General features: G+C 42.7%; 1 protein-coding gene across 10 annotated transcripts in view; it reads right to left on the reverse strand.

Annotated features, from left to right (window-relative positions):
* LOC104046888 (TLE family member 1, transcriptional corepressor) overlaps positions 1–21,178 on the reverse strand; it is a 76,283-nt gene extending 55,105 nt beyond the window's left edge. For 6 of the 10 annotated variants that reach the window (XM_064439008.1, XM_064439007.1, XM_064439004.1 and 3 more), the window contains exons 1-4: positions 19,177–19,665; positions 18,845–18,945; positions 17,139–17,202; positions 17,001–17,045 (exon numbers count right to left, since the gene is read on the reverse strand). In XM_064439008.1, the coding sequence (XP_064295078.1) occupies positions 17,001–17,045; positions 17,139–17,202; positions 18,845–18,945; positions 19,177–19,650 (684 nt within the window). In that variant the 5' untranslated portion in view covers positions 19,651–19,665. Of the gene's footprint in view, positions 1–17,000; positions 17,046–17,138; positions 17,203–18,844; positions 18,946–19,176; positions 19,666–19,712 lie in introns of those variants that run through there. The other 4 variants (XM_064439012.1, XM_064439009.1, XM_064439011.1 and 1 more) reach the window with 2 other exon arrangements.
* Positions 21,179–26,649: the final 5,471 nt, after the last annotated feature.

Genomic DNA, 26,649 nt, shown 5'->3' on the forward strand with positions numbered 1-26,649 from the left:
TTTAGCCAAGATGTTTAGGGTCCAAGAAGTTCATTGTTCTAGACCAATAGGATTAGCTTTGTTGTCGGGACAGAAGCCAGGATGAATCATAGCAGGTAATAATAGGGGAAAGTAAAAGTAAAGTAAGAGCTCATTTGGTTTCTACTGAAAAGTTCTTTGACCTGTATGACCAACATAAGAGTCTCCCTGTTTTGTAGAACTGAGGTAAGGACCTGATTGTAGCTGCAAGAAAAAAAGTCTATTTTCAGTAGTCACAGAATCACACAATCCAAGTTGTCCACATTACTGGGTTTTCCTGAACAGGTCCCAAATATTTTGACCTTCACTGTAACAACATAGCATACAGGATGACACACAATAAGACATGAGAATGTAACATCATTCAATAATTACCAGTCCCAATGCAGGTCAGTTAGATTTTTAAATTTTTTATTTCTTTTCTAAAAAATTGTAGGCAAAATCAACTTTCTCGCTCTCCCAGTCAACCTTACTTTAAAGTGATTATCTCAGTACTATCAAACCTGAAAAAATGTATCCAAGTTTGTCTTTACCAATGCAGGGCATCGCTGAAGATTATATATGAACAGAATCCTTAACATTCATCCACAGTGCTAGGTAGATTTAAATGTACGTGCCATAAATAAGTTTGTTTTGAGATTTCTTGCTGCTGTTACAAGTGCCAGTTTAGAGACATTTACACTGAAAGGAAACTGAAAAGACTATTCTGTACTTCATAACAAAAGTCTGCTTACATTTAAAAGGCAGTTTGCCTGCTGCGCTATTTCCCATGCACAATTAAAGTACTTATTTATCCACTATGAGTTGTCATACATCTCCTGTTTGCTCCCCTCCACTGTTTAGTAAAAACTATTATTATTCACAAACATTAAGTATTTTTGTTCGCTAGTGAGTTCTGAAAGCTAGGTTTTAATGCACAATTCACCTAATCTTGCCCATCAGGAATTGCAAGACGTTTTCAGAATACGAAGGAACTTTCATTACTTTAAATACAAATTTAGCTGTTCAAAAGGCAATCTATGTTCACTTTTCTAGGGGAAATATATGCACATGTGTGTATATATATTCATTCTTGAAAGTAAACACCCTTTCTGAAGGAGTCTAGTCATTAATCAAGACCAGACATCAGTAATTGGTGGCATTAGAGTAAGGTATATAATCCAGATTCAGGGCTCATGCATTGAAAGCCTCTAAAAAGAGGTACTTATCAGTTACTTCTGGAGGCCTCCCAATGTAACATAGCTATTACCTAACTGCTGATCCTGAGACATGTAGGGCAGTCAGAAGAATGAGTAAACAAAGAAAATTTTGCAGAAAGCTGCTCAAGCATAGACAAACATGACTAATTGCCCATGTTCTTTGGCTCCTTGGTAAAGCAGACTGTAGAAGCCTGCATCTCTCATGAAAGCCCTCCTAGCTCTATGGCAGCTCTTAGCAAAGCATCTGAAGTGCCCTTAATTGTTTGTGTTCTTAATGCAGAGACTCTTGAATACATTCATTTTTAATAGAGGACTTGAGTGTGGGGCCCATCAAAGAATGACAAAACTACATCATTCACTGGTTCTTGCTGTTGTAATGATTGTCTTTTGATTTATTTGCAAATGACGAGCTTGTCAGACCCCTGACTGAAGTGGTACCCTCCTTTCTAAAGTACCATTAAAAATTAACATGAAGGAATTCAGCTGCATTTTGCAAAAATTAAGTTGAGCGGGCGGATTTTTTTCTTCACTCATATAATTTTTGCCTCAATTCCATCTAATTAAGGACTTAAATGTTTTGACCTAAGCATTGCCAAACTCAAGTGTTTGCACTTAAGTTTGTCTCTTGCTAAAGTGAATTCGTAACATAATGACAAAGAACAAAGCACCCAGGCTAGTTACTAAATATAATACTCATTTAGATAAGTTATATTACTAAGCAGTTAAGAAAGAACTTGTATATACAATTGTAGTTTTTTCCTTCTGCAATGTTAGAAAGTATTGAAGTGTTTTCTTCTACAGTAGTCCATTCCAGATCATTTTGCGTTTTAACAGCCTGTACTTTCCAAAGAACCATATAAGATATCATACTTAAATCAACATGATTTCTTAAACAACTACAGATTTTTGCACTGGAATGAAAAGATAGTATAATAAAAGTATCCAAACTCTAACTGTATTGCTCACCACACTTAACACACCTGTGTATTTTATCACTAATGCTGGAAGCCCTAGTCTATTGCAGCCACCGCTCTCACTTGTGAGTAAAGAATGCAACCTTCCTCCGAGAAGAATTAGTTCAGCACCTTTCAGCTTCAGAGGTTTCAACAATAATAATTCTGGTTTTGCTCCCATCAGTGTCTACCACCAATGTCCCAGTAGTGACTTTAGCTATAGCATCCATGGTGATCTAAAGCAAAAAAATAGATCTTAACAGGTTATTTTTAACAATCAGTTACATTGTGACAATGGCTCTATTAGTGCTCAGACTCCACACAGCTGTCTAGACCTACCTTTACAAAACAATGCTCAGCTAAAAATGTGCTTAGTATGTCAAGCTTGTTATTCTTTCTTGCAATCTGTACTTCCCATATCACAAAATTTGAAAGCATTCTATCACCACTTCCTAAGGACAGGCTTATGTATTCTCATTTGTTACATTTTTATTTACTTCAATTGTTTCAACACAATTTTGAGAATTACATTTGTCATTACATTGGGACGAATACAGCCCAAATCCAAGAAAACCTAAAGTTCTCATGATACCAAAAAATGCATGTCCTAATCCATTCCTTTAAAGAAAAAGATCAGATAATCAGACATTAATGCACAGAAAGGAATATACTGTCAAATCACATTCATAAAAGCTTTAGAGGGTAATTCTTAAATACCCTGCTTCCACTTCCACTTTCAACATGCAGAAAGCCAAGTACAACATTGAACTCCTTCTGGAAGAACAAAATGGACTTCCTGCCATTTACAGCATGTAACACAGTAATCCACTAGGGAGTAAAGGTCAATGTTGCACTTTTGGTCATTACTGAATCATTTGAGATTATCTGTGGTGGGGATGAGAAGAAAATCGAAGGCTATGAGAATGCTGCAAATGGCTTGACCTCAGACCAATTTTCATCTCCATCTGTCTAACAGACATGTGGATAAAAGCCATCTTTATGGGACATGCTTGACCATTTTTTTTTTAATCCCTGTTGCAAGCCAGAAGTCAGTGAAATACTGCATTTCAAAAGTCCTTGAGTAAGAAACTGCATCTGTATATTTTAATCTTGAGCTAAGGTTTAGTCCCCATTTAGTATTTTCATTTTTTTCCATCAGAATCATTGAAACAGGTAGTACACTTAAACGACATAGCCTTTATTCTTTTTGTGATTGAGATCTTCAAAGACAACAAAAAGCACACATATTATTCACAGAGCAATTACAAAAAGAGAAACATTCCACTGTGCTTAGCTCTCTGCATGCTTTGTTAGAACTTTGCTACAGAAAGACTCAAGCACTTCCAAAAATTTGTGAGGGGATGTTGGAGGTATAATCAAATCTCAAAACTTAAATATTCAAAAGCCTCAAATGATTAAGGCTAGCATTCTGTGAACTTTGCTGTTCATGAGAGTTATTGAATCTATGTTGAGCACCGAGATATGCATATATTATTAATGCCCTTTTATTTAAAACTAATACACTACAATCTGTTTTGGCAATGGCTGCAAAAGGAAAAAAAATAAAGGCAACATGCCATTTAAAAGTTTAAGCCCCCATAGTATATCAATGTCAAACAACAGCATGTCAAGCTAAGATTCAATTCAGGTAAGTGCCACTGCCAAATTTTCTTGTTCCCAGACGTGCTTTAAGATTATTTTATTGCTTAAAATTTAATTTGTTCCAACCCGCGTCTCCATGACAACGTTGGCTAACCCTGCAAATCATTTGGGTAATTGGATATCTTATCTTTCTATTGCTCTCAAATCGAATGATTCTGCTAGAACTGCAGCAGCCAATCAAATTTACAGGCCTCCTGAGAAATAGACTCGCACAAGTAGCCACATCCATCTCCCCTTTACCGGTGTATTAACCACCCTGTGACAAACTGTGGAAGTTGGCCTTCAAACTCTATTTCAAATTATAAACACTGTCATTACTAATATTCTCACCAATAGGAGGGGGTGGGAAGGTTTATTCTCAACAGATACTTGAAATTCAATCTGACAAGCAGCAACGGGTAGCATTTATTTCAGCGACAGGAACAATCTCTGTATTTTGGGCGTAAGCTGTCAGTTTAACATGACATATCATTAACAAATACAGCTTTCCCTCTGCCCCACATTTGTACTACTCATTTAAATTGCGAGATCAGCCACCCACAAGAGGATGATATTAAAACCCCCAGAAGACTGGCATGAAAAATCTTTAGCTATGAAAAAACCCAAAACATCACCATATTGCAAGTAGGAGTGGGAGAAGAAAGAAGTAACAGAAATATTAGAAGAATAAAACCTCAAAATGATAAAGCTACAGAATGCTAGATAGTTTGCACAGTCATATTAGTAGTTTTTAAATCCAGTACCTAAACTACATTTACCTGAATCCTCTTAGATGTCAGTTTAAATTACAAAAAGGTCATGTTAATTTAAACATAAGCTACATATGATGCACAAGTCAACAGCTACACTTGCCAAACATCTACTACAGGTTTGGACTTCGTTCAACTGTAAAGTGAAGTGACTGGATATATTTCAGATGTCTAATTTCAATGCTTTCTATAATAATAGAAAGAGGCTGCTGTGTAGCTCAATGAACCACTGTGCACAACTGCCCTTCCCATTCGCAGCTGTAAATCCTGCTGAACCCAAGCCAACTGGCAACAAAGCAGCTGTTGTCAGGATGTTAAAGTGCTCCTTTCACACATCTTCACTGTCTCAAGACTCTTCTTAAACTTAACAGGACAGTTATCACATTTCTCCTTTAATCCAACTTTAGCCCATCTTGCTTAAGCACTCACAACTACAAAAGGTGCATTTATCCAAATTTTAGTTCCACAGTTTAGTTTCAATGCTGAAGCTAACCTTCAATAAACAAAAGAATTTAAATCTCAAAGTGAGCACCCACCTTCATCTTGTTTTCAAGTTGTTTTCCAGCACAGACAGTTTCCACTTTTAGATTCCATGAGATGCTGAGTTAAGTCAGAGGCTGACTCAAATCCAGAAGAGGTGGTCTTGCTACTTTTGCTTTCAGACACACACATTCTTCAAACTACACTGGAGACATTTGGATTTGTCCAACATCTCAACAAACTAGTCAAGCAGAAAACGCTGCTACAGGAGGAGTGAAAGGGGCAGCTTAGTAGGCCACCACATCAGTGAGTGAAATGTAAGCTATTGGATGAGCTCCCATCTTCCCACAGGACTACACTCATGTGCTCTTACAGTGCTCTAGAAGCATGGTCTCCAAAATTATACAGCATGCTTTGCATTATTACCCTTAAGGGTAGTCAGGGGAGGTTTAGCCTGGATATTAGGAAAAATTTCATTACTGAAGGAGTGGTCAGGCATTGGAACAGGCTGCCCAGAGAGGTGGTGGAGTCACCATCCCTGGACGTGTTCAGAAACAGCATAGATGTGGCACTTCAGGGCATGGTTTAGGAGGAAGCATGGTGGTGTTGGGTTGATGGGTGGACTTGATGGTCCTGGAGGTCTTTTCCAAGTTTAAGGATCCTACGACATTAAGAACTTGATTTACTCTGGACAACTGTGCAACACTACACTATACAAAAACAAGGAGGAGCAAAAAGGAAGAGAAAAAGAAAGGAGGCATACAAAAGAAGTATCTGTAACTGCTACATCAGAAAAGAGCCCTTTTAGCTTTTCATTTAGTTTAGGACATTAGTTTAAAACTACTTCCTAATTTGCTCTCACTCCCACAAGCCACATCCAACTTTCTGTATACATTCTTGCAGCACTTGCCACAGAGCCACTTTGTTGGGATGGCAGGAGAAAGTCCAAGCTCCTGCATAGCTGGAGAAGTGCCTAGAACCACACAGCTTCTAAAACTTAGACCATAAAGTTCCTCAAACCAAGCATATGTGTTTATAGTATGCAAGTCAATAACAAAACTCCCAGTCAGGATCAGCCCTTATCAACTTTCAAGTAAGACTGTAATAGCAGTAGAATCTGGACTTGATTAGAACAATAAGCTTGCCGTATGACAACAAACAAGACACATCAAGACAAGGGAGTGAAATATGGGGGGAAAATTTTGATATGCTACATTGACCAGGAATTTAGAGATAATTACCAAATTAAACTTACCAAGTCAGTCACATGCACTTTTGTATCTTAAATATAATTTCACCATTTTACAATACTTAGTAAATTCATAGCTCAGTTTCAAAAATCTCGCGTCAGAGAAACAATTTAAGGCCTTAAAAAGGTGTTCATATCAATGCTTTAGGTGCCATCAGGTGACTTACTAATGAATAACAAGCTCGACAACTCTTCTATTAGCAACTAGCAGAATTATCCATCATACAGGATTTGGAGGGAAGGTGAAAATAATGGAGACTTTCATTACCTGGGAAAAAGGTTTGGAAGTCTTTCAGCAAGACCTTAGGAACACATCAATAAGTTTTTTCCCCATTTTATTTTTATATATATATTCTGTTGCTCACAGAATAGAAAAAAAAACATCTAGATTACATTCTAATAGAGAAGAACTGATTGCAACTATCAAACAGAAACTGATCTGATTGAGAATGATACACATTGCAGATTTTATAATCATAGGGACAGGAAGGAAGACTGAAAAACCCAGTAAGGCTTCAGGAAAACAAATGCCAACTGGTAAGATCAGCTTTATATGACCTTTTACTGAGGGAGGAAATAAAGTGGCATTATGGAGAGCTGACTTTTTCTTTATGAAACAATATTAAGGACATGGACGACAGTTAACACACCTGAGAATGGAAGGAGGGACAGATAGAAAAGGGGAGGGAAGGAACTGTGCCAAGAGACCAAATCCCAAATTCTTAACTGACTTCATGCAAACAGGAAAGTGTACAGGAAGTGGAAACTAGGTCAGGTGAGGCAGTATGAACATATACAGCACAAGTACATATTCTTGTAACAATGTGCCACTAGTAAGCAACAGCTAAAGTAAAGGTAGTGCTACAGGCTGGAATAGTCAGAGGACACCAGAAAAAATGGTTCCACCCCCTCAATTACAAAGGGAAAGATATGGTCAACGGACACTAAGGCGGCCAAAAAGTCTACACTTTTTTGCATCTGTTGTAACTATACAAGAATCATTAGCAACCACATAATTAACATAAATTACTAGTTATGTAAGGTCAACACTGCAGCATAAACCAGGAAAGGAACAGAACAGAGCATTTGAAGTAAAACGTCTTCAAATTGACTAGGTCTGATAAAATAAAAGAGCATATTAGTGAAGACTGAGCAGCTAGTGGACACCTTGCAGAACCTCTGCAAACATCAAGTGGATAGGAAACTATGAAAGGACAGTGCCTAACAGAAAACAGCAAATGAAAGAGCAAAGACACTCAAGCCTAGTTATTATTCCTTAGGCTTGGGGCATTAAAAAGGCTATAGTTTATAAGCATCTAGGTGAAACATGAATATAAATCACAATTCAGAAGTATTTTTTCAGCAGTAAACAACATCAGAATTATGCAGTGTCCAAAAAGGTAAAGTCATTATGGCTAGGAGAGGCAGATGTTAACATCCTCACTAAGAATTTGACACTCATAGCACTCTTAGGAGCAACACAAACAGCACAGCCCAGATAATATTTCACGAGAACAAGTACAAAACTGCTTGATGATTAAACCATGTATGAATACATCCTTCCCTTCTGCAAATTAAGAAGGTCTGCATGCATGATAGGCCCAGTATTTTTCAGTATTTCCCACTAACAAGCATGAAGATCTCTTCATTTGCCCTAATCCTTAATTTGCAGAGACCTTCAAACTGAGAAAGAGTATGCCAGATAGCTTCAGAACTCACTTTGCAGTGAATGGAAAAATGGACTACAAAGGAAGAAGAAGGGTAGGGATAAATAGGGGTAAAGGACCATAGCATGCCTAGACAGGAACATAAAGGACAAGGAAATAATGGGCCAGGAAGGAATCTCTCGGTCACAGCAGATCAGAAGTTGAACATAAGTCAATGGCATGCTGTTGCAAAAAAGGCTGCACCACAGTAAGCCGTACGCTAAGTAAACCTTCTGTGCTACTCAGCATGGCATTTCCTCCCCTGGAGTACTGCACTTATTTTGGCCACTGTACTTCAGCAGAGCAACAACATTCAGAGAACGAACATGACTGTAGAGGTATACAAAATGGTTCTGGAAGGCAGAGGAATGAGAAAATGCATAGTAAAGAGCTGAAGCTGCAACAGAAAAGACTGAAGTTGCAACTGAGGAAGTACGTCAGCAGCAAGGACATAAAAAACACTCTGCTACCTCGAGAACTTGTGAGTCGCCACTATTGTTAAATCTTTGCTAACATAACAATCACCCTATCAGGAATGACACTGGTAGAGGCAATCCTACTAGGACACAGGGAGACACTAGGTCCTTTCTGGTGCTGCGATTCTACAGTTTATATTTCAGTTTAAAGAAACAACCTAAGAAGTTCCCATAGGTCCTGTTAATTAAAGATTTTGTTTGCTTAACTAGCAATTTATGTCCATCATTTGAGGCCACGGTCTGCAAAGTAACAGCTGGAAGCCTTATAACCAGTTACAAAAAAATAGGAATTCAGAATGACCTTACACCCAAATTCACACAAGAACAGCAGCGATAAATGTTTCAGCTTTTTTTAACAAAAAAAAAAACCAAACTTTTTTGTAAATGGAAACTGTTGTGGCAACACCACAAAAGAATGATCTTTCTATTAGTTATTTTTCCCAAGAAATTATTGGTTTGCCATCCTCTCCCCCCAGGGTTTTAATTCAAACTTCTACATTTAAAAAAGTTGAGCTCATCACACCATGAAGCACAGACCACAGCAATTTGGGAGTTTCAGAACACTTTGAAACAATTTCATTAATAGGCAGATTTCCACAGATCATAAAAACCACCCAGTTTCAGATGTCCTTCCCTTTTCTTGACCTAAAAAAAGCAGGTTTCCTCACAGACTTAATACCTAATCAAAATGCAGCTGAACAGGCATACCCATTCTTTCTCCCCTTCACCAAAACTGAAAGCTATCCTTTTTTTTTTTGGTTTTGCTTGCTAATCCATAGAAGCCTTTAAAATGGCACAAATAGAGGCAGCAGCATTTTGTTCTCTAAATCAATTTTATCCTCAGCCATCAACTAGATGTTCCAGCACAGAGAAAGAACAGTCCTTCCCTTCTAATTCAAAAATCCATACTACCATTGCCCTTGCAAACTGCTAAACAAGCAGTATCGGCAATTCACTTGTGTTCTGTAATATATTTACTGCAAATCCCAAGGGCTTGCCTCCTAATGCAGTTTTCTGTTGTGTCTGTTCTTGTCAATACACTGACTGGTCACCTTACAAGTAAGTTGCTTTGACCAACTGTTTACACAAACATCAAAAAGCTTCAAGAGGAATAAAAAAAAAAGACTGAACAGAAAAAAAAGAACATCCATGCTGCTAGGGGAGGGAGACAAAACAAACAAAAAACCCAACCCTATACCAAACCACAAATTAACCTCAGTTTTCTGTTTTGTTATCATGTAGCCAAAAAGGCTAGTTAGCTTTTCAGATCACCTGAGCAGTACAAGGTATTTCCAGGTAAGCAGCCCTGACACAAAGTTTACCCAATACCCCTCGAAAAACTTTAATTTGCAATCTAATCATCTGTGCTAATTTGTCCACATATCTGAAGAACTGAAAGAAAAGGTGAGAGCAACTCAGTCAATCCCCAATTACAGATTAGAGCAGTCTTAAATACTAGTTAGTCTTAAACACTAGTTATCATTAGCCACAGAAGACTATCATTATAAACAGTTAAGTGAAACCTTCCAGATTCATTTCCTGAACTGCCTTCCCCATGCTAGAAAGCATTTTATAACAACTAGGCTTGCTAACAACTAAAATAACCCTCAACACTTACAAGCCTAAAATACTACTACCCTAGGAAATAATGCTGTAAACCTTTTCCTATTCCAATTTTGCTTAAGCATACTACAATTGTAGTTCCAATCAAGAGAAGTCTACATTGCATCCACTCGTTTACATGAAGCAACAGGGTAGGCTGCTGTACTTTTCAAAGTACCAAAAAAGTGCATCACTATGCCTTCTTTTAAAAGAGACAACCTCATGAAGAAATAACTTGGTTTTAAACATATTCAGATTTCAACTATATTTCAGTTAAGAACAAACTCAATTTCAGCAAGCTCTAATCTACTCTTCAATCATCTCCAGCACTATGCCACAAAGCAGTCACTGGTGGAGTTTCACAGGGGCCTTTACTGCAATTTTTTATGAATATGTTCAGCATTGCAGCCTAGAAAAGACAGCAAGCAGTGAGTACGAAAGCTTGCTCCATAAAAGAATTCATTCCAAGTAAAAACAGTGGCTGAAGAACTGCAAAGACACCTTACAAGACGAAGCAGGCAATGAAAAGAATTGTATATAAATAGAATTTATGCACATTGGGAGTAGCCATCCCTAGCCTCAACGTGAAGTGATGGCTCCTGAGCTTACCGTCATCACTCATGATCAAGAACTCAAATGTGAAAGGTGACTCCAGCAGTTCAGCATTTCGTGGCAGCCAAAAGAGAAATCTGATATTGGGAACTTTTAGTAAAGAAAAAAGAAAAAAGAAAACATCCAGAAAACAGAATTATGTGATAATATAAATATCTGGTTCACCTGCACCTTGAGAACTGCATGTAGTTCTAGTTCCCTTACTTCAACAGGCTAAGTTAAAAATGGAAAATGTTGAGGGAAAAAGCAAGGAAGATGATCAAAGCAAACTACACAACTGTGTAGGCTGGGACTGCCCGACCTGAAAAGGAGTCAACACATGCATTACAACAGAGAGATAAAATTTTGAGTGCATTGAAAAAGCAGCCAGGCATCAACCACTTGTCTATTCTGACAAGGACCATCAATAAAGATAGTAGAAACCAGGTTCAAAGCAAACAAAGGTTGGCTTTTGTCCTGCACCTAGGACAACCTCCTCCCCCAACAGCATAGCCACAGTGGAAACATACTGGAAAGCAGTTTTGCAGAAGAGGGCACAGGTGTCCTGGAGGACAAGTTGAATACACATCAGCCCCACACCCTTGTGTTGGCAAAGACTACACCTCATACTAGGATGCAACAGCATGACTGTAACCAGCTGGCTGATTAAATTAAATTTTTCCCCTATTTTTTCCCCTTGTTTGGCAAGTAGAAAGATGTTGCCAAACTGAGGCAAGTCACTATGTGACACCAGGAAGATGATCAGGGAATCAGAGCACACAACAAACATACCAGGAAGAAGTTAGATTTCTTTAGTTTCAAGTGGAGGATTAATGGGAGAGAAGATCCGATTGCTGACAAAGAGGTGATCATGGAGAAGACTAAGCCAGACTCTTCTCAGAGGGGCACGGCAGAAGAACAAAAGGCAGGCAATGGTCATCAGTGCAGAAAACCCAAGTCCCAGTTAGTGAAGGAAAAAATTCTCCACAATAAGGGTGGGTCAAACACTGGAAAGTGTTGCCCAGAGATGTCACAAGATTACTTCCATAAAATACTTATGATGGAAATTTTATACTTGCAAAAGCACAGGTTGCAAGTCCAGGTTGAACATGGGACCAGCTTGCAAGTACTTTAAAAGCCATGGCTTACGAGTAGTCATAAGGACTGATCCGTTAAACTAGCTGTTTTGACAAATACATGCTGAACAACTGGGAATTCTCCCTATCAGCTGTTGGTTTTCCCCTTTCTGAAAGGAACTACGTAAGCAACTACTATTGCTCAAATAGCTACACCCAGCGCCCAACTAAGAAGTGTGATGCATAAGATGAAAATAATAGTGTTTGACATAATTGCCATTAGATATCCCTAAATCTTACTTCAAGTGGAACGATAACCTCATTAGTTCTACTCGAAGCTGTTATCATTTTTAAGATAACAATACCATGCAGTCTTCTGATAAGTGCCAGTTAACCTAAAATTGTTTCTAAAGGCTTTTACCGTACACCAGTGGTGGCCTACTATCAAACCTAGAAGATCCTATCTTCGATTTTTTACAAGAGACAATGCAATTTTACTGCTTTACTACAAACACTTAAGTTCTGGAGCAGGGTGGAAGGAAAGGCAAGTCAAATGCTCAGCTTGATTTGGTGTAACAACTAGCAGAAGGAGGAAAAACGTTAAGCTTTTTCCCTGGAATCTGTTGTGACTTGAAGGGGTACTGCACATTCACAAAGCATCTTCCCTCTCACTCTTCCCCCTGCCTCCAAAAATACCAGGAATTTTTTCTGTCCTCTTGAACCGATCCATGAAGTATATCAACAGACATTTGGCAACCTAAGTTCCAACAATGCAATGGAAGTTTAACAACGTAGCTGATAGGAAGGCATTTCCTCTCTTCCTCCACGGTTCTGCGAAGAACCTGAAACCTGGTAGACATCTAAAATGCGAGATTATCAGGCAGTATTTAAAATACAGTGTTTATACTGTGACAAACTTTCAGATTAAGTTTTGTAAGGAGTTGACATAATACATGGTATTTGACAATATGGTTACCTAGAAGCCTCATGGAGATGTACTTCACACAGTGCCCCGAATCTGTCAGATAAATCCTTAGGAATAATGCTGACCTCAAGCTTGAATGTGGTTCAAAAGTCAAGAAAGTTAGGGTCATTACTCTAGTCTTTCCTCCCCATTCAAACTGCCAGATCTAGTTATGGTTGAAATAGCTGCACTGGTGATACAACTGTACTCATTTAGAAACCCAGTATTTGTAGAATAAGTACAGTTTTTTGAGTGAAAAATATTGTCCCAATTAACCTTACCATTTTCTCTTTTAAATAAAAACAGGCTTTGCATGTCTTATGTGGCAGTGACAACTGTAAAATGCTCCTGAAACACACACTGCACACCACCAAAACCTTAAGGATTCATGAAGTTTTTCATTCCAATAATTAAAATGCAAGTAGGAAAAAAAGAAAAAAATTAATTTATCTTTAAATCCTTTTCAACAGCACAGCCATCCTACTCAGGAGCTGTAGAGAGCTAACTAAGCTCCTTAATTCTCTTCTATTTAACCCACTCCTGAAGACTGATGTTCTAATGAGATATCAGTAGAAAATTCTGTCCTTTGCTGTAGAGCATTAGAAATGATTCCTCAAGACGGTCCAGGCTAAAACAGACATTTAACTCTTGTACTATCGGTTAACATAATGCAGTTTGGGAGTTTGTATACTTCTCTACAAGAGGCAAGGTACTGAATGACAGGTCTGCCTCCAGGCAGGTCACAGAGATCACAATAAGCCACCCAAAGAGAGGGAAACCTAGCTGTCACTGTTGGGATAGCAGAAACCCACATACTGCAGTAGTTTATATAGTCTGTCAGTTGGTTCAGCAGTGATGAATTTTTCTTTCTTTGGCTGCCTGCCACTGAACAAAAGCTAATCTTGCACCTAAACAATCCAGGCATTAAACACACAGGAAGTCTTATCTTCTGACTTATGACAGAAGATGACAGACAGAGCTGGTGAAAATAAGGAGGCACTGCCCTAAGAGCCAAGGGCAGCAACCCTTTAAGTACAGCGTGATTTTTAACACCCAAGCAACTCTACATCTTGGCATTAGCAGTTGATGCATCTGCTTTGCCAGCCATCGATGTCACAGTGGGAAAAATGTGACTTGGACAGTATAACACAAAGAAACTTAAGACCACACAAAACATCCTTATTCATTCTGTCTTCTTGACACATATGAAAATGACATCCGAATCAAGTGCGTCTATCCTAAACAAATCCTCAGGTGCTTGTTTCTGTTTCAGGTAAGCAAACTTTGGTCAGTAACTATCCACCTTAAAATAATTACCTCTGAAAAACAGTGTAAAAATCCACACACATCATCCTCTTAAGAACCGACCTTTGAAATTTTAAAAAAAAAGAATTAAAAATTTTAAAACACCAAACCAGAAACAAGACCAAAAGACCCCCAAAACACCCCACAAACTAGCCACAAATATGCTAAAAAGATTATTTCCTGACCACTGTTCAGCCAGCAGGCTGAAAATCAGCAGCTGTACCTGGATTTAAGCACACAGTTATGCAATTAAGCACTACAAAGTGCCAAAGCTAAAGTTGTGAAGGAAGCCTTACCTGGCCATTTCTGGACTCAAATGCAACATATTCAAGTGGAAAGCTCTGCAGTACAGCTGTTTGTGTATGCAAAGTTCACCTCAGTTAAGACTGTTTACAGCAACATTCAAGTGCTGACTAACTTTGTTTTAGTCAAATTGTAATAGATTACCAAATCAAATGAAGAGGGAACTGCTGAAACAACTGTATCAGTACAGGAAATCAACCCTTTCACACGCAGGCAAACTGCAACTACTTCATTTTATCGATGTGGCTCTACCTCAACAGTGATGTACGCACTGCACTGCATAAAAGAAACACCGCTGCAGTGTAATTTTTTGTTTTTCAATCAGCAGCCCAAGCGCTCTGAAGGGCTTCACACAGAGCGAGTGCAGCATCCACACAGGAGGCAGGCCTTAAAAACATTAAAGCTTGTTCAGTGGAAAGTTTCCCCATCACCGCATTTTTCAGTAACAAAGATGTTGTCAGAAATGACAATTTTTCGTGTCCCCTGATGATGCCTTGCTAGCATTTGGTTATAAGCCATAAAGCAGGAATAATTTCAGCCTGTCAGGAGTCTAGCTAATGCCCAGTTTCCCCCTAGAGAGAATTCCTGTCAAACGTAATGAGAGCTCCAAAGGCCCTCTCTACAACATAATGAGCACTTAGGCCATGCTGGTGATCAGCCAGCAAAAAGCATCAATTTGAGCCTGGCTACACCCTTGGGGCTAGACGTCACCAGTTTTAATAAGAATTATGATTACTATCTGCCAAAAGCCTCCTCAGAACTCAGCATTAGCAGTGGAAATTGAGAAGAATGTCATTGGTAGATCGCAGGAAACAAAAATACCTAAGACCACCTACATACCGAACTGTAACACCATTTGACATCCTCAGTGCAGGCATCTAAATCAGGACTCTTTTACAAGAGGTGCTACTTTTATGAGAAATTAGAATTACTTAACATGTAAAAGTATAGTATCTGAGACTCATATCCAGGGGAATATATTTATGTCTTCAAAAGCTTATTCTTTTCTTAACAGCATACACAGAACGAGTGTGCTCTACTCTCCCCAGTTACAACCAACACAGGAATAACGCTCTGTCATAAGTCTTAAAAGCTTCCGAAGCATCACTGCCTACTCGATACGTAATTATAGTTGCCATACATACAGAACATTAAACCCTTGCAATACACAGATGTTAAGGTCAAAGTGGAAACCTCAGTTCTCACACTCTTTAATCTTGTGGGTTTAACTGATTTTATCTAAAGTTAATTCGTAGTACATTTACTGAAGTCACATGTTCTCATCAAAGATCATCTGAAAACAGCATCCATTTTGCACCAAATGAGGCTCCCATACAGATGTTGCCTTCCTCACAGGTTACAGTATGCCAAAGTTGTTTAGAAGAAAAAAAAAACACAAATAAATCCAATAAAGAAATCTCTGTATCACAAAGCTGGGAAAAGAGCCACCTCACAGAAAAACTGATGTTCTTCTAAAACACAAGACGACTAATGCAACTACAGTGGAGAACCAAGTCAAACATTACTCTAGTTGTTCTGTCTACCTATTCAGTGCATTCCTTAAAACACACAAAAATGAGGTTGTATAATATTTCTTCTTTTACTGGCACTATGGATTCAAACCAGTTTACCTCTAAAAACCAAGAGAGGATACACCTACTCAGCCTTGCAGACAGAAAGTTATCATGGAATTACAATGCCACCTCATCAAATATGGTATTTTTACAGGAAAACAAAACAAAAATCAAAGAGTTCAGAGTTAGAAAAGCAAAACTCAACTCTGCAATTCACTTGCTGAATGAATGTCTTTGAATATACTGAAGATCCAAAGCCTGAACTAATCAATTGCTTCGCTGTGCCCTAGCCGGTCAGCCATGCTCTTTAATTTAATGAAACAAGAGTTTTAGATGAAATAGCACATACACATCACGAAAGAATTGTATTGTTGCACTTTGAAATGTGTCCAACTGTGCAACTTCATCTAATGATAATTTTTTTTAAGAGGCCATCGATTTCTGAAAGACTTATTGTACCAGCATCTTGATGAAAAAGTGAATGTCAGCATATCTACAGAATACTTACACCCTGCCATTAATGCTTTATTTGGCAGACAATGACTACTCAATTGAGGGTCCTCCGGGCTGAGCAATCATTTAGCTTTTCTTCTCTTATGAGGTCCTTAGTGTCTTGTTCCAGTTCAATACTCTTTTTATTCACCATTATAGTGGCCATAAGTGTGAATTTTATGGGAACTTGCAAACTCATAGTCATAACTAGAGCTTTCCAAGTCACTAATCTTTTCATACCTTTAAATGGCAAGGATTTGAGCAACTATCACTACATATGCTACACACGCATAAGACCAGTTCTACATATCAAAGGCTCTACCACCGACAAAAGGAAACCACGTAAAGTACTGAACTATACTTTTGAAGCCACAGACACAAGACTTCCTATTTTTGCCAATGTCTTTCAGGACCAACACCAAGAAAGCCTTGTCACTCAACCTAACCTATACCTCATTTGACAGCAGGTAGGCAAAGGTTTACTAACCACAGCTGCAAATTAGCCTATTGATTCAGGCACATGAACACAAACAGAACAGCTACATTTAAATGAACTAGGCAGACTACAGATTTTGTGGTTCAGAAATCAAAAATGCCTTACCTGTTTGTGCATTTCAATGTTTAATCCATACGACATTTCATAATACTGCAAATAAAGGAGCATACATTATTTTCTTATGTTGGTTTACATTGTATTAGGAGATAATTACTGAAATAAAGAAAAAACAAATATACTTACCATCACATAGTGCCTCTGCATTTCTGTCTTTTCGCTTGCCAGTTTCTCACATTCCAATTTAAGGCTACAAAATAGATCATACTTTAATGTAACTGTTATGTCAATCGTTTTGACATCTACCCACTTTATCTGTATTTTGACAGAAGCAGCTAATTAAAAGAACACTCATAAACTAACAGGCAAACAAAGACTTAATTAATACTTTAAATACAAAGGCTGAACAGGAAATTTAAGAAGTATTTCTTGGGTGCTGTATGAGACCCAGACTACCTCCAGAATGCAAACACATCTAATCTGCATGCGCTGACAAAGAGTTGCTATGAAGTGCTACAACTTTCAAGCTGTAACAGGGTTTGAGTTTCTCCAAAGTACTTCTCAGTAGTAAAAGAGAGGTATTTCTTTGGATACGACATCTAGTCGGCTACTGCCACGTAAAACCACTCACGTTTACAATTACACCTTGAGTACGTCTACAATTCTTAACCTTAAGTACGCTCTAGCTAATGTTATCTTGTCCTCAGCTTGAAAAAAATCAGTAACTTTGACTATCATTTACCAGCAAGCTTGTTTCCTATTGTTGTTTTCATAAATGAAAAAGTGTTGCATTTGGCACTTGCCTATCTCATCAATAACAAAGGCACAATTTTGACTGCTTTCACTGAGGGCTACACTCTCTTTGTTCTCTGGCAAACTGATATTTTTTTTTTTTTAGTGACACTAGTAAGCATCCTAGGGAAGAGTTAGTGTGTTAGCCAGCATTTTTCACTTACAGCTGCGATACCAAATGGTTATAGCTTACACTGCATTCCCAAAGTAATAAATGGCTTAAACGAGTTAACGATTTTAGATAAGACTAAGACTACAGTTATCATAGGTAAGAAAGCAGAAGCCTAATCAAAACCAAGCGATTTCTAACAGGGAAACCTGCAAAGCTTTTGTTCCTAGCCAGACCTTGCAGGTGCGCCTAAGAGCAAAATTAAGGAAGATTAATGCCCCTTACCGCCAATTGCCCTGTGTACACAAGAACCCATACCCTCAGTCTCTGCAGGGACCTTAGCAGCAAGCACAAATACAAGAACGTCTGAAGGACAGCACAGCAATCAGAAACGCATGTCATGGCTTCAATAGATTCATGTCAACTTTATGCCTGTACTCCAGTACTTGTGTGCTTTAACAATCCTTCTCGGCTCTTTAAGCACCGCACGTCGGCATCTTATTAATCTTTGCATTAACACCACACACAAATGAGCAAACATGAGAATTAGCCTCCTTAACGCTCTGCGCCACAGAATTAGCGCAGGTTTTCTCTCGATACGCTTAAAAAAAAAATCTTCCACATACGGATCCCTAACAAATTTTTTGTTTTTAAATGAACACAAGTGCCGAACGCCTCCAGCTTCGACACTACCGCCCTTCCGCAGGTGCCGGGGCAGGGCAGTACCCCGGCGGGAAGACCCGCGCAGGGCAGGGCTGCCTCCTCCCGAGCCGCCCCGTCCTCCGAGCACCCCCCCGCCACCGCCGGGGCCCGGGGCTCCCCGCGCCGCCCCTCACCAGAGCGGCCGGCAAAGGCCGGGTCCCGCGGCGGGACTCAGCCGCGACGCCGCACGCCACCGCCTGGACGCGGCCGCTCGGTGCAGCCCCCCCGCGCCCGGCCGGGGGCGGCGGGGCGACTACCCCCGGCCCCGCGGCGGCCCGCCGGCGCTCACCTGTGGTATTGCGCCTGGAGGAACTGGAACTCCTCCTTGATGCGGTCCAGCGACTCCGGGATGGTGAATTTGAAAGGCTGGCCCGCAGCCTGGTGCGGGGTCTGGCTCGGCGGCCGGCGCGGGAGAGAGGCACGTTCAGACAGAGCCGCGGTCGCCCCAGGGGACGGGGGATGGGACAGGACGGGAACGGGACGGGGACGGTGCTCCCCGCCGCGAATGGGCCAGAAGGATGGAGGGAGTCAGGGGGTTGGGGGGGGGGGGGGGAGGAGGAGGGGGGGAAGCAAGGAGGGAGACCCCGGCCCGCCCCGGGGCGCTGCGCACTTGTTACCCACCTTCCCGTCCCTCATCTGCGGGGGGAGGGAGAGGGGGGCGAGTCTACCCAGCCTCCGGGAGCCGCTCCGGCCCCGACCCGCCCGCTCCTGCCGCCGCCGTCTGCCCGAAAGCGGGGCGTGCCGGCTCCTCCCCGCCGACCCCCTCCGCGGGGGCACGGCCGGCCCCGGCCCGGGCGCCCCGCTCGGCCGGGAGGGGGGGATGCTGCCCGGCCGCGACCCCCCCCGCCGTCTTTCCCAAGGCATATAATAAGTTGCCCCACGAAACAAAAAAGGTCGGCGGAGGAGAGTGTTGGGGAGGGGGCGCGTCCCCTCCCCAGCCGCGCCGGCGGGCAGGATGCGCCGCTCCTCCCAGGAGGGGACAAACTTAGGAGGGCGCTCTCCCGACGCCCCCTCAGCCGGGCGGGCGTGCACCCCGGGGGTGCGCCCCTGCGGGGCGGAGGCGGCAGCTGGGGGCCGCCCGGACCGACCGACCATCCCCGCCGTGCTCCCCGCCCGGCCCCGCGCCCCCACAAAGCGGCGCCCCGAGCCGTACTTACGGGGTGCCGGCTTTGGGGGAACATGGCTCCGGCCGCGGCGGGGCTCCCTCGCTGAGCGGTTCTCGCGGCGAGCCCCCCGCCCTGTCCCGGCTTCGCACCCGGGGGACCGAGGGGGGCAGGAGCGGTGGCAGCCGCCGGCCGCCTACCCTCCGCCGCGGCGGGCAGCAGCGGAGCGAGGCGGCGCTCAGTGCCCCCGCCGCGGGGACATCCTCCGGCCGCGGCGTCCTTTGTTGCTGCTGTTGCGGGGAGGGCTGGGGGTGCCCCGGGGAGGCGGAGGGGCCGCGCTCCAGACGGTCACCACCGCGCCGCGCTCCTTCGGCGGCGTCCACAGCTCCCGGGCGCGGCGGGACGGGACAGGACCCGACGGCGCGGGGTGGTGGTGATGGGGTTGCGGGTCGGAGGGGGGTGTGAGCCGCGGCTGCCCCGCTGCGGGAGCGAATAATCCCCCTCTCGGGCTCGCAAGTTGCCGATGCAGTCGTAAGGCCGGAAACCCCGGGCGGAGGCGACTCCTCTCCCCACTTCTGCCTTTTACCAGGAGGGGAAAATCCAGCCGGAGGAAGCGGGACGCGGTGTCAGCGGCGGGACGGTCGCAAGCCGGGGGGGCGAGAGAAAGTCTCCAGGGAGGGCCGCGCTGTTCCCGGGCGTCGGCAGAGGGGCCAGGTCATCGGCAAGACATGGAGCGATGAAAAAGAGAGGAAGGCGGGAGGAGGAGGAAGAAGGGGGTGGGGGGGGACTCCGCACAGCCGGCCCCGGTCGGAGCAGCTCCAGTAGCACATGCACGAAACGCAGGAGGGCAGAGGAGGGGTAACCACACACGCAGCAGAGACTCTTCCGTTAGTTGCAAAGAGGTCCCTACGACAAAAGAAAATCAAATCTCCTCAAAAAGCCCGCTGGCCCGACCGGCCAAGCTGCCCGCCCCGTCGAGGGGGGAGGAAGGAGGAAAATAAAAATATATATAAGGGTCCGTATCGGGGCTAAATCAGACGCGAAGCTCCTTCGTGCAACGGCACCACTGCAGCCTCCTCCGGGCGGGCGTGCGGGCATCGGGGAGCTGCGCCTCTCACCAGAGCTCCCCGAGCGCGGTACATCGCAGCGGCATCATCATCACCAACAGCAGCAGCATCCTCCTCCTCCCCCTCCGCCGCCCTGCCCCACCGCTCCTCGCCGACCCGGGATAAAGTTCTCCCCGGCTGGGAAGAAGAAAAAAAAAAAAAAAAAAAAAAAAAAGAAAACAAACCCAAACCCAAAATGCCCCCAAAACCCGGACCACGAGCGGCCGGAAACGCCACCGGCCTCCTGTCCCCTTCCCCTCCGCGCCGGCCGGGGGCACAGGGGGAGCCGGGGCGGCGGGACGGGTGCGGGGCCGGGGCCGATCGCTGCGCTCCGCTCCGCGCCGCGCGCGCTCTCCCGCGCCGCTTACATTAGCACGCGGTTTCACACTCCGCCAGCTAACCAGCCGCCCGGCCCCGCCCACGCCGCCGCCAGGAGGGGGGGGGGGGGGCAGCCGCCGCCACCGCCCAATCCCCGACCCCGGCACCAACGTGGGTCCGTGATGCGGGCCGGCTCCGCGGGCCAATGGGGAGAGCCGGAACGCGGCCGCCTCTCAGCCTTTCGCTGGGAACCGTTTCTGGCGGAGCGGCAGGAGCGGTGCGAGCTGGCCAATAGGAGCGCGCGGAGCGCTCGGAGCGGCGAGGAGGCGGGGAAGGTCGGTGGGAAGGAGAGTAGAGAGGCTGAGCTGTCAGTCAAAGTAACGTGGGGCAGGCGTGCGGGCGCGGAGGGGCGGGGCGGGGCTGCCGGCGGGGCGGGCGCGCGGCGGCGGCTCGCGGCCGGCGCGGCGCGGCTCTGTGCGGTGCGGAGCGGTGCGGGGCTTTGCGGTGGCCTGCGGTACTCTGCGCCTGCAGCCCGCCGGAGGGTTCTCCTCAGAGGGGCTGCGCGGAGAGGGGCGGCGCGCCCGGCAGCTTCCCCCGTGCGTTGCGCGCATACGCTGGCGGGTGGAGGGGGGTTGGCGGGGCACACGCACGCACACACACGCACGCATTCACCGTGCGCGGACCTGCGTCCGCCATCTCTTGCGGTCGACTACGGGCGCGCGCAACGCGGCTGCGGCGGCGTGAAGGAGCCGGCCCCGCACCCACGGCACTGCCCACACGGAGCCTGGCCCAGAGCGCTCAGGGCGGAGGCTAAACTTCCCTGACCCCAGGCTTTGCTTTGTAACCCGGTCTTATTTCTGTAGCGATGCCGGTGCGTGCGGTAGCACCTGCCACAGTGCTCTCAGCTCTACAGAAAATACCATAAAGGATAAAACCTCATGCTCGTTTGCGTCACTCAAATATACCAACTGAAACGCTGGTTAGAGCGACCCTCCATTAAGACAGAAACTGTCCTTTGGGGAAAATTGGCTTCTTTATAAGAGGGGCCTGCCGGAGGAAAGCTGTCAAGAACTTGGCTGTTGGGAATGGTTTGTAGGCCCACTTGGGGTAGATGAGGGTCAAACAAATTCCACGCTCTGTGTGTGACTACTGAGATGGCAAATGGTGACACACCTTGCAGTGGGAAGTAAACTTCAAAACATATTCTCTATTAACAACCACCTTATTCATAGCAGAATTACATGATAAAGTGTGAGATGTGGTACCTTCAGACATAAAACAACATCGTAAGACATTTTTATGATGTTAGTATACCTGCAAACTACCTAAAAAGAGGCCTTAAAATGTTGTATCACATCATTTAAACACAGTAAGGGTGATTTTATAATTTGAATTTTCTTTAAATTCCCAGTTAATGTGTACTAGATACACTTATGTAGAACCGTATTTCGCTTCGTCTTGTATCCTAAAGAAAAAGCAGCCTATGTTTAAAATTTGATGTGGAATTTGGTATGTTGCAATATCAAGATACAGCTTTACTTATTCAGAGCGCTAATCTCCATACTACATTATTGCCAGTTTCACACAGAATTGAGCAAAGGAAAAGAAAATGAAACTGTCCCAGTCTTCTGCAGTGAAGTTTGGACTTCATTCCAGGACCACAGAGATTTGACACTGAAGACAGATGCACCTATGTCTCTGTGCATGCGTCGGTGTGCGTGTACATATAATAGTGTCTGGTACCTATAGGTGTCTGTACCTATACATGTGTTTGTGTGTGTGTGTTCATATTTTTATACATAATATGTATGTGCAAACATGTTTGTGAATGCGTAATGTCAAGACGTCTAATGTTTTTTAAGATAAGGCAAAATATCCTTGATAGGGTGACCTTTGGTAGATTGTGGTTCCCAGACAGGAATGTAAACTTTTCTGGTGTTCTGCGTGCAAAAGTAAAGCTAAAACTCATGCGTTCTGTTCCCAGCTCTTCCCTTGTAGTCTTGGACAAGCAAACTCACTGCTCTGTTCATGGCATTAGAAAGCTTAATTAATTAATGCTTATAAAGTACTTAGATCTTCAGATGAAAGATGCCATAAAAATGCAAGCTATTATTATATACTTTGTGTGTGTACCTAGTAGCTATGGAGTCTGTAATAACGTAACACTTACCTAACTTTGGTTGTACTTTGCTTAACCTGCTGGCACAAGTTGTTAATGAGATATTAACAGATATGACATTAAAACAACACTATGTTTTGGAACATAAACAAAAGCTTGCTTTTTTTTTTTTTTTTTAATTGCTCGCCTACATGAAAGTTGAAACGTCTTATAACCTTTATTTGTCATCATTAAAATGTCCAAGGCATGTTTTAACAGAAACCGAAAAGCTCTATTTTCCTGATGTTTTTTAAAAAGTGCTTTTAACCTACTTAGATTCTGGAATCAGACACTTAAGGCTATTTTGAATCTTCTTCATTATAATTGAGATAGAAGAGCTGTAAAAGTAGTGGTAGAATAAAATATGATTATTTCTATTCCTTTTTTTTTCGAACGAAAGTCACAGACATTACATAGGATGAACAATATCCGTCATGATCTAATACTTATCTAATTTATAATGCATCATAATTGGCTGATTAGAGCATAAAAATTTCCTTTTTGTTAGATGGGTATAAATCTGGATTAATCCAAGAAAACTGAGCATCCTTATTCCATGGTAGTACTCACTATTTACACCACTGAAAGACAGGCCAGAAATTGACGAAGCCTCGTTGTAAAGAGCTGTATTCCTCTAAAGGTAGTATTTTACACCAGATCGTTATGCCACAATACTGTACTCTACACAATTCTTCAACTGGATTAAAAATGATTGTGTTTAAACCTTTGTCTCATATTTTAAAAATACAATAAAAAGATGGCCTTCAGCATTAACCCCCCAAACCATTCTGTTTAATCACCAACCTGACTCTGCTCTTTGAAATCAATTGTTTTTCACTGTAAGCATTTTAATGCAGTGTTCCTACCTTGTATAGAAAAGGGCCTAATCCTGCATTTACTATGTACTGAAAACTCACACTGGAAGCAGTTGGAACTTTGAGTCAAAAAAAGCAGTATTGGGTCCAAAATGTAGTTTGGATATACTGAAAGGGCTTCAGATGTAGCATCTGTTCTTTAGGGAAATGACGTATTGTATGATGCTCAGTTTACCATACTGTTTATGTTTTTTCCTTTGCTGTTAACAGTACTATTTGCAAGCAATATTTTTTAACTTCCCACGAACTGGCACATAAAATAAAAATGTTGATGATGTTAATCACCAGGAGTTTGCTGCAGGTGGGTGGGAAACAATTTAGCATATTTGTGATTTATCCCACTGTTCTACTACCTATGGTAGTGAGAGTAAATCAGTGGAGGAAGCAATAACAGAATTCAATAGATTTTATGCTTTCAAAATTTTAAGTTGTGACATCATTGGATTTCAGCTGAAAGAGAAACAGTACACTGAAAAATTATGAATATGTACGTGGGGGTAGGGGATTGTTCTTTTTTTGTTTAATGGTGGTACAGCACAGGTGGAATAGAGAAAAAAACTTGTGTCTGAGTCATACAGTGCATGTGGTGTAGTAGTATACAGCTGCAAGAATAATAATTATTATGAGGGCATGCAAAACAATATCACTTTTAAAATATTTCTCTATTTATAAAGTGCAAATGATGTGAGCAGGGTAAAGCAATTACATTTCTAATTATTTGCTATCTTTTGGCTAATAGCCATTGCATACCCTCTTTGTAATTTGATTTCTTTTTAATTAGTAGCTTTCCTTGTAGGCAAGAATGTTCAAAAAATTGCACTAGGTCATTTTACCATAATGTCTGTATTCCCTTCCCCCATTCTTTCACCCTTAAAAATTTTCCAAGTAGAATTTAAAAGAAAAGTCAGTAGCAGATCGTGCAGCAGTAAAACCTCAAATAAAATCAGATCCGAAGAATCCCTTGTGGTTTCACACAATATGGTAAAATTAGAGATTGCAGGAAACCAACAAAATTAAACTGGGAACATTTGAAGAGAAATGACCAGGCTTTATGAAAATGACACATTGACTGGCCAGTGTGTTTTTTTATCGACAATTTCTTTGTTGAGGCGTAGATCAAAGAAACCTGCATATGTTTTCGTTTTGTTCGAAGTCTAACTAGAAAATTACATCCAGATGTTTAATAGGCATTCTGTTGGTTTTTCTGCATTGATTGGATATGTTGGTACTGTTTGCTTACAAGTGTAGCCGGATCATTAGCTAATGCAAAGAAATGTTTGCAGCGAGTTGCTAATTAGGTCTTTTGGAAACTCTCCATACTCAGGAACAATTTGTACAGTGGCCAGAAAAACTTGCGGTACTTGAGAAGTCGCTTTCCCTTCTGTGTCTGGGAAAAAACAGTCAGTCGCTTTCCCTAATCTTCTTTTGCCTACAGGGATTGCAGCTTGATCCCAATGGGCTGAAGTGCAAATAAATTAGGAAGGGACCACACGCACGCGCGCGCACGCGCGCGCACGCACACACCGCCCCCCCCACCCAATCTGCTCTTTCAGTAAAAATGCAGTTGTACAATCTTACAAAAAGTTAACCAAAATAGAGTGTTTAAAACTAAAATGTGTTAAATTCTCAACCTTCATGTTATCAAATACACAGCATTTTTGAGCATACTTTAGAGACAGATGGGGAAGCCCTTTATGATAAATGAGTGTACTTGAATTCATTACTGTGGTACTTAAAGTAGCTCTTTCACAACTTCGATACTTCTGCAGGGTACTTCAAGACAAAGCTTATGGGAAGTGTATACATGGAGGGGTGAAAGAGGTGCAGAAGAACTTTAATCTCCTGTTTTGTTAAGTCTAAAAAGGGGTCAGAGATATTACCTGTTTATAATATTGTCAGAGAAATTGTTGTAGGCTTCATGGCTCTGGCCTGATAACCTTCTAGGTGCAATGTCACCTTTCAAAAGAGGCTTGACAATGTCAATGACCTTTTTAATAAAGACCACCTGCTGGTATATCACACTTCAGTCTGTTGCAGAATGAGGTCTCCACCACAGGAGGTGACAGCAAAAGGAGCAATGTGTGTCCATTTTGTACAGTAAACGGGGACACCTGCTCAAACCAGCTCCCTGATCCTGTCGTCACACACATGATTAAGCTTACTTCTAGAAATAGTCCCTCTAAAGTCAATGACAATACTTGCATGGAAAAGGGTATCTCTGTCTCAGACTTCACCAGACCAGGGCCACACATACAGAATTCGTAGGCTGTGTGTGATATACATATGCAAAACACATGTATTTTACCAATGAGGCTACCTGTAGGGGAATAGACAGGGATCGGCGACCGGAAGATTACGGGATGTGACGGAAAGATAGACTCCTCCCCATAGGAGTGGCAGGAACAGGAACCGCAAGAGCTATATAAGCGTGTGACGCAGCCAAATAGACGGACATTTTGTATCCATCATATTGATGTCTGTGCATCACTGTCCCCAGGGCGGGTAGAGCCCTGTGTCCCGGAGGTATGCGGCCC

This window comes from Phalacrocorax carbo, chromosome Z (genome assembly GCF_963921805.1).
Source record: "Phalacrocorax carbo chromosome Z, bPhaCar2.1, whole genome shotgun sequence".
Classification (NCBI taxonomy): Eukaryota; Metazoa; Chordata; class Aves; order Suliformes; family Phalacrocoracidae; genus Phalacrocorax; species Phalacrocorax carbo.